The sequence below is a fragment of the Uranotaenia lowii genome, chromosome 2, assembly GCF_029784155.1.
Source record: "Uranotaenia lowii strain MFRU-FL chromosome 2, ASM2978415v1, whole genome shotgun sequence".
In the NCBI taxonomy this organism is placed as follows: domain Eukaryota; kingdom Metazoa; phylum Arthropoda; class Insecta; order Diptera; family Culicidae; genus Uranotaenia; species Uranotaenia lowii.
In genome coordinates this window covers 406,941,713-406,949,712 of record NC_073692.1, presented here as the reverse complement: position 1 = coordinate 406,949,712, position 8,000 = coordinate 406,941,713, and the positions used below count along the sequence as shown (strand labels likewise).

The following is an 8,000-nucleotide window of genomic DNA, read 5'->3' as shown; positions in this document are numbered from 1 at the left end:
TTTTATGAAAAGATTAATCACCGTAATTTATGTTTGTTACTTTAATTTATCGGCCTTATCGGTGAAAAGTGATGTCCTTTTTAGTAGGGACATCTAAAGATTATGGAATTTTATAGATGGATGGAAGGTTAGATGAAATGAAAGATGGTGAAAATGAGAAAGTTGCATCTACCACCACACATTAGTAGGCCAAGCGGGAAAACTTGCAGTGCGAACGAACAAAAAGATTTGTGGATCGATCAGATAAGGTCTCTTTAAAGCGGGATATAGACTACACAAATGGCCTGTACAAATTCGATGATTCCACGACGATTGTTTGATCTATGCTCGCCCACACACTATACAAACATTTTTCACGCGAACACAAACGATTGCTGGCGAAAACAGCAACAAAAAAAACCATCTCCACCACGGCTGGGAGGATGGTTTGTACAAAATATTTCGATCCCGACCGATTTTACTCCAACCGTTTGGGCGCTCATTCAAGCAGTGCCATACACTATGCAAACGGTGTTTACAGCGAAAAAATTTCATCGAATTTCATCGCATTTGTACAAATGTTGTGTAGTCTGTGGCCCGCTTAACACAGAAACGCATCTATCGATGTATAGTCTTTAAAGTTTGTTATCATCGAGGTTTGGGTGCGAAACGGTACGGTCTATCCATCTATAAAACTCCATAATCTTTAGATTTCCCTACTAAAAAGGACATCACTTTTCACCGATAAATTAAAGTTGAGTGAAATTTTCACTGCATTCCACTTGCACTAATGTCAAACCATCACCCAAATTCGGCAGCGCTTCCATCGTCTATTTAACACCTCTGTCCAGCCAGTAAAACCCTTATCGAAGTTATTAAATTGTTGAACGCGCTTTCGAGCGTTTCAGTAAAATTGGCAAAAAGTTAAAGCTGTTGTAGAAATTACATGAACGTATTGAAGGGACCCAAACTATACTTAACTACACTTTTTCATTAAGAAATTTTAAGAATGATTGGAAGGAACTGTTGGAGTTGGAACAATGGGGACTTCTTTAGCCACGAAAAACTGAAACTAATACCGTATTTGTTTATGCCGAGTGTTGCACTAGTGTTGCACTGGTGCACCACTAGGTGCTGTCAAACTGTTTGTTTATTCGGACGGTGTTGCACTGGTTTTGACCTGTCGGAGTTCTGCTTACGGACGGTGGCCCACCGATAATTTTGCCAGTGTTGCGAGAGAGCGTGTGAGTGAGCGAGCTAGCAATACACTGGCGAGGATTTGTGTTTGTTTTTATCGGGTACGGTGGCACACTCCACGAGTGGAGAAAACAAATACAGTATAACTAAAAATAGTAGAGTATAGAAACTTACAACGGACAAAACTTGTATCGAAATTACCGGTAACCGTTAGAAGTAGTTTAAGGCTCTATTATTTCAAACAAGGAAAATATCGGCATTTTTCGCAATGTGTAAAAACTAAATCGAAAAAATAAAAAAACAAAATAAAAGTTTTAAATATTAAAAACAAACTATGTTTATTCCTCGTTTCAAATAAACTCTGCTTACGTAGGTCCATCATCTATCTCCTTCTTCTTCGTTTATCTGCGCCGCCCCTCTCACCAAAACGCGAAGGGCCACCGTGGGTTTTTTTTCTTATTGTTTCGCTCCGTATGTTTGTTTAACGTTAATTTGTTCTTACAACTAGAGTGACTAAAAGAGCTGTTGTTTTTTGTTTGAGAGGTTGTGTGTGTGTGTGTGTGAGTGTTTGTGGTCTTCGTAGGTTGATGCGCACAATTCATCCACACCTCGAGTTGTTGCGTGGTCAAACAATCATGCACTACCGCGCCCCCACAAAAACATTTTAAAGTATCACACTTCGCGCGCTCGCCAATGATAAATTAATATGCTTTTTCGTTTTTTTACTTTTTACAGGAAATAGGTTACTAGAGGGAGGTTGTTTTTCTGTGTCTGTGATTGAGGTTCGGCTTACTTATTCATGTCCGCTGCAGACCTTCGCCGATGTTTACCTGCAGCCAGTGCGTTGACCACATTCTGGTGGTGAGTAGGTTGTTGTTGCGGTGCTGGCGGGGGCGTGATGGTGGGCAACGGCAGCGGCGACACCACACTACTATTTATGATGCTGATCTGCTGGGTTGCATGCTGCTGCTGTTGCTGCTGCAGTTGCACCTGTTGTTGCAGCTGCTGTTGGGCCTGTTGATTCAGATGCGGATGCTGCTGAATGTGTATCTGAGTAGTGGCCGGTTGAGTTGAAGTGGTGATAATTTGCTGGGCTTGCTGCTGCTGTTGTTGTGCCTGCTGGTTTTGTTGCACCTGTTGCTGGTGCTGTTGCAACTTCAATTGCAGCTGCTTCGTCATTAACAGCTGATTTTGAGTCGCACTAGTCGTCACGTTCAACGTTTGACCAAGCTGCTGCCCGTGATGTGTAGCTGCAAAAAACGAGAAAAAAAATAGATTCTGTTATAACCCATCATTTATTGTTTTACTTTAAGCGTGTCGGTTCATGCGCTAACGTTTGAGCCGAACAAAACAAAAGCCGCAAAACAGAGTTGATTAGTTTAAATAAACTAGCCGCTAAATGAGCTGGTCCTATTAATACTATCCGAAAACTTACAGTTATAGATTCAACAATTATTACCCTTTTTGACATAGAATTAGGTCTCTTACGGTAACACTAGAGGGTTGCATTGAAATTCAAGAACGGATCTCGCTCCACGAAAATTGTCTGTCTAGGAAAGCCTTCGTAACGAGCACTTTCACTGCTTTTATCTTAAAGTTTGCGTTGGAATTTGGTCGGCGAGTTTTTTGTGTCTGTACCCATTTGACGTAACACGTCCGAAACCAGGGTTTGGCTCTTGTTTCCTCCAGCAAACTCAAGTTCACCCTCTGTTTGGGCGTAGGCATTTAACTTTTTGGGTTTTGACGAACAGCTGCATAACCCTGACCAGCTTTGCCGGGTCTTTTAGTGGATATTGGACTTCCCCTTTACACATTTTACAAGATCCCTGACGCCAGCCATGGGCCCTAACTCTGCGCTGCGCGTGATTTGACGATAGTCGACTGTGACGATGGCTCGACTATCGTCAACTCACGAGCGGTATAGAATGAGGGCTATGAAATCCTCGAGTTTTACTGGAGCCTGTGTCTTGAAGCTCTGGTTAACTGAAAACGGGCCAGCACACGTTTCGACCAGTTTTTGCATTTCGGATCCGCCAGCTTTTAACCTCATCAGCAAGGTATTTCGCATGGAGGCATTTTCGCGGCCTCCTTGAACACGTCTTCGACCTCGGGTCGTTGTTTCGATTTCCATTTCTGTTAGCGTAAATCCCCGACTAGAGGGTGGGGGGAAGGGGTTTTCTAGCTAAAATGGTAGTTACCTGTGATTGGGGTGGCAATTTTCAGCGTCGATCCGGCCGCCATGTTGCGCTGCTGCTGGGCCACGCGTGCCGCAATCTGCTTTGCTGTGATGGGCGTGGTAACGGAAGACACCACCGGCAGTTGGCCACTGCGCGGTCTCTGGCTAATGTTCAGCAGCTGTATCTGCTGGCCGGGCTGGCCGGTGCTGACCGTGAGTGGCGTTCCGGCCCGTATGCCCTGCTGACCCAGTCCTTTCATTCCCGAGGTAACAATTTGAGCTGCGGAATAGGTAGAGAATCGTGGAAGGCGGAAATCAAATTATTTTATTCATTTAAAAAGTAAGTTACGAGGCAAAGCCAATTGATCATACCGATGGGCAGAGAAAGCAAACTGGATCCGCCAACACTGGTTTGTGGATTGGCAAGCACCACGGTTTGAGTTGCAGTTTGGGAGTTGGCACCCAGAAGGTTGGCCGTGGCACCAGCCATGGCGGATCCAGTTGCAGAACCAGCTGCACCGGATGTGCCGGCTGCACCAAGCGTACCGAGTTGTGTGCAGGTTCCACCGCCGGAACTGGACACCGGAACCGACACCAGCAGGCTGGTCGTCGTCCCGTGATGATTGGTGCCCCCGGTAACGGGTGCGTTGCTCTGTGCGTTTAGCACATTTGCCGTTGCCGTGCCGGAGGACGGAGCGGAAGAAAGGGATAGCGAAATCGGCTGTGCAAGTCCCGGTATTTGAACCTGGAAAGGGGAAAATTTGTATAAATTCTACTGTTGTTTTCCCATCCAATCGACAAGAGCATATTCATACCTGCACGTTCTGTAGTCCGGGAATGGACGCCATAGCACCGTGCAAACTGGCAAAGTTCAATCCCTGTAGGTTGACGGTCGTCTGGTGGGGTTGCTGCTGTGTTTGCTGTTGCAGTTGAATTTGCTGCCGTTGTTGGGGTTGTTGTTGTTGCTGGGACTGCAACGTAACCGTCGGTGGAGGACTAGAGAGTGGCGATATCGACGAGGCGGGGGACTGGATCTGTAAATGCTGCTGCTGCTGAGATTGCTGTTGGGGTGTTTTTGGCGATGGTATTGTAAACTGCAAGCCTGGGCTTGCGTTTGGAAGGTTATTGGATAGGTTTATATTACTAGATGAAGTCAGTCTTTCGATTAATGCTGAATTATTATTACTACTGTTGCTAGTGTTATTGTTAGTGCCTAGATTAGATGGATTCACCACACCACCAAGTGTCGAACTATTGTCCATCATCCCTCCAGAAACGGCAACCTGTTGCTGTTGTTGTTGTTGTTGGGAAGAGGGTGAAGTGGTGGAAGCAAGCAGCGCACTCAGTCCTGTCATGTTGTTAAAGATTATATTCCCGCTGTTGGGTCCGGTGCTTGAATTGTTGTTCGACTGATTTACGGTCGAAACAGACGTTGAAGAGGACGCATTCGAATGGTCACTGCCGGGTGAAGATATGCCTTGGATTTGCAGTTGGATATCGTTGCCAGTACCCGAGGCTATCCTTCGAATACCGTCGGCCCCTTGGATTTGCAGTTGAATGCCACCACTGCCGTCCGGTGCGGCACCACTGACCCGTCGGATTGCTCCTCCTAGAGCTGCAGCAACTGCCGCGGCCGTCGATGAACTGTTGCTATTGTTGGTGTTGATGTTCAATATCCTCTGGTTTGTACTATTGATTATCAGTTTGCTAGTGGTATTACTATTGGCGGTATTGGAAAAGTTTTGACCCCCAACTGGTACATTCCCGGAACCGGTAGCAGCAACAACGTTGAACGTTTGCGGTAGGTTCGATGTAGTCAGAATGGCTGGAGGAGAGGCAAGCTGAGAGGCAAGGGCAGACATGGTAACCCGGATACTCGAGCCGGGATGTTGTTGAATCTGGCCGAGCTGTTGCTGTTGATCGCCGGATTGCTGCTGTGTCGCTGGCTGTATGTTGATCAGCTGAGTTTGCCCGATCCCACCGCCCGCCGGATTGCTGCTGACCGCAATTAGATTGGTGTGGTTGAGTATTCTCTGGGCCCCGCCGGGTTGCTGCTGAATTTGTATTTTACGACCACTGACACTGTTGAACAGAGCAGCGGCCGCACTGCCCGAAATAGTCGTTGTCCCCGTGGCCTGGTGATGGTGAATGGTATGCTGTTGTGGATGTGTTTGCTGTTGCTGCTGTTGATGAATCTCAACGGGTGTTTTGCTAACGGGAATCGTTAGACTACTGCCCAGTACGGAGGAGTTGGTCATTGCAGCCGGTGCACTGTTAAGTAAACTAATGATGGCGGCATTCGAATTGGTTTTAACGGTTGCTTGTTGCTGCTGCTGCTGTTGTTGTTGTTGCTGTTGTTGTTGCTGCTGCTGCTGCTGCTGTTGTTGTCGAAATTGATTTGCCGAATTCATTATACTGAGTGCAATTGCGTTAATTTCCGGATTGTTTGTATGAATGGTGGTGGTGGTGCTTTGATTTTGTTGTTGCGATTGAACGTGATGAGTTTGCTGTACCTGTTGCTGTTGTTGTTGTTGCTGCTGTTGCAACTGCTGGGAGGCCTTGTTCTCCAGGCGAACCAACAGGGGGACACGATTGGTGGTGGCATTGGTTGTTCCGGCTGAACCAGCTTGATTTATGATAGTGGCAGTTTGAGAAGCTGAGGTAAAGGTAAAACCTTGAATGTTTTGCGTCCCGGTCACATTGGTGACGACAGATTGACCAACGTTCGATTGACCGCCGCTGACACTGGTGGCGGTAGTTATATTGGAAATCTGTCCCGTCGGCTGCACCAGTAGAAGCGACCCATTGCTGAGGCTAAGCGTTTGCTGTTGTGGTTGAGTTTGAATTTGCTGAATTTGTTGCTGTTGGGCTTGCTGTTGCTGGGATTGTTGCTGCTGTTGCTGTTGTAGAGTGATGGTCGCTTGACTGCCGGGCTGCTGCTGTTGAGTGGAATTGCTGTTGGTGGTATCACAGGTGGTGAAAATTTGCTGATGACCGGCAGCAGTTGCCGTTAGAAGCTGCGTCGCATGCTGTTGGTTGCCCAACTGTTGCTGTTGTTGATGTTGCTGTATTTGAATTTGTTGCTGTTGTTGGGGTGACGGACCACCAATTGTTATGATGTTTGCCGCAGGTCCTGCAGTTATGATTTGCTGCTGTGTGTGTTGCTGCTGCTGAACAACTTGTTGCTGCTGTTGCTGCTGCTGATTAACAACCGTGGATATTGTTGCAGGGTTGGCGGTGTTTATAGTTATGTTACCTCCAGCAGCAGCAATCTGCGAAACCAATGACGGATTAGCCGTTTGCAGTCGTGTGATTAAAGCATGCGTAGGGTGGGACTGCAACTGTTGTTGAATTTGAGAAATTTGCTGTTGGATATGAGCCTGTTGCTGTTGAATTGCTTGTTGTTGTTGCTGATGATGTTGCTGTTGTTGCTGTTGTTGTTGTTGCTGCTGTTGCTGTTGTTGTTGCTGCTGCTGCTGTTGCTGTTGAACATTTTGTTCTCGCATTCCTGCAGTATGCAATACCTTGGGAACTTGTCCAGGAACCAAATGAGTAATTTTAACCGATTTTCTACCCTCTTCGGTGAATATCTCCGTAAACTGTTGTATGTATCGGTGTGCATGCGCTCGAGTACCCAAGGAAAATTGGCAAGCTTCCCCATTGCGCTCGTTCTCCCTGTAATCTCTATCCACGTACAGTTCACCCAGATATTCCGAATTGGATGGCCGCTGGAATATCGACAACTTGATATGGTAGGTTCTAGTATCACCTCGACTCGCTACCCGATCCGTCTCCAAAATGTACTCCTCGATAAGCTGGGGTATGCAGTCCCGACTCTCCTTAGGTCCGTCGTATTTCCTCGCAAACTTCTCCACATTTACCTCAGCGGGTGGGGTCAGATCAGGTAATTCCAAGTTCGGCACCCTAACGGTAGGACTCACGTCCGAGGGCTTCTTGGGCAGTGTAAAACTAACTACACTTCGCTTGGTCGCAGCGTACTGACGGGGTTTGGCCCTATACTTTGTCATGAAATCGCTCAACTCAAGACCAAAGTTATGAGTAAACTGGTCCGTTTTCCTTTTCCGATTGATCGCTACCTGTGAGAACTTCTTTGCCTGCCTCCGTATCGGATTGGTATTGAGAATGTATCGACGGTGCTGTTGATTGATAGTCATGATTCCCACCTCAGGATTGGGGTCCAGACAAAGCGGTTCCGCGGTCGCCAACACCAACTGGCTTTCTAGCGCAACTTTATCCTCTGCACTCCATTCACCATCCGCCGTTAGAAGGTTCACATCTGCAAGCAGGGTCTGTAGAGAAAAAAAAAACAAAGTTTTTGAACGAATATATTTAAACGATGAAGATTCTCGCATACCTGATTAGTCGGCTTCAACAGCACGTGGTACGTATCACAGGTAAATATCGGAAACGATTGCCGATAGTCGCGTATCTCCGCGATGACACAACCCGAGTAGAACAGACCAGGACACTTGTTTTCGAGCATATCGATCAGCATCAGCGGCAGCTCCTCCCGGTCGATACATTCGAGCAGTTCTTCCTCCTCATACGGCCACCGTATCGTCTCCTGGAGTTGTTCGGTATTAATATCAAACGTGGCGGCGGTAGCGGAGGCCCCACTACCACTTAC

The 8,000-nt window shown here is 46.9% G+C and overlaps 1 protein-coding gene across 1 annotated transcript in view; it reads right to left on the bottom strand.

Moving 5' to 3' along the window:
* Nucleotides 1–1,484: 1,484 nt before the first annotated feature.
* The window catches only part of LOC129743370 (probable serine/threonine-protein kinase tsuA), a 7,436-nt gene continuing 920 nt past the window's right edge, over nt 1,485–8,000 (bottom strand). The window contains exons 2-6 of the mRNA XM_055735356.1: nt 7,728–7,995; nt 4,168–7,662; nt 3,725–4,097; nt 3,375–3,632; nt 1,485–2,426 (exon numbers count right to left, since the gene is read on the bottom strand). Of these exons, the coding sequence (XP_055591331.1) occupies nt 1,966–2,426; nt 3,375–3,632; nt 3,725–4,097; nt 4,168–7,662; nt 7,728–7,995 (4,855 nt within the window). The 3' untranslated portion in view covers nt 1,485–1,965. The remainder of the gene's footprint in view (nt 2,427–3,374; nt 3,633–3,724; nt 4,098–4,167; nt 7,663–7,727; nt 7,996–8,000) is intronic.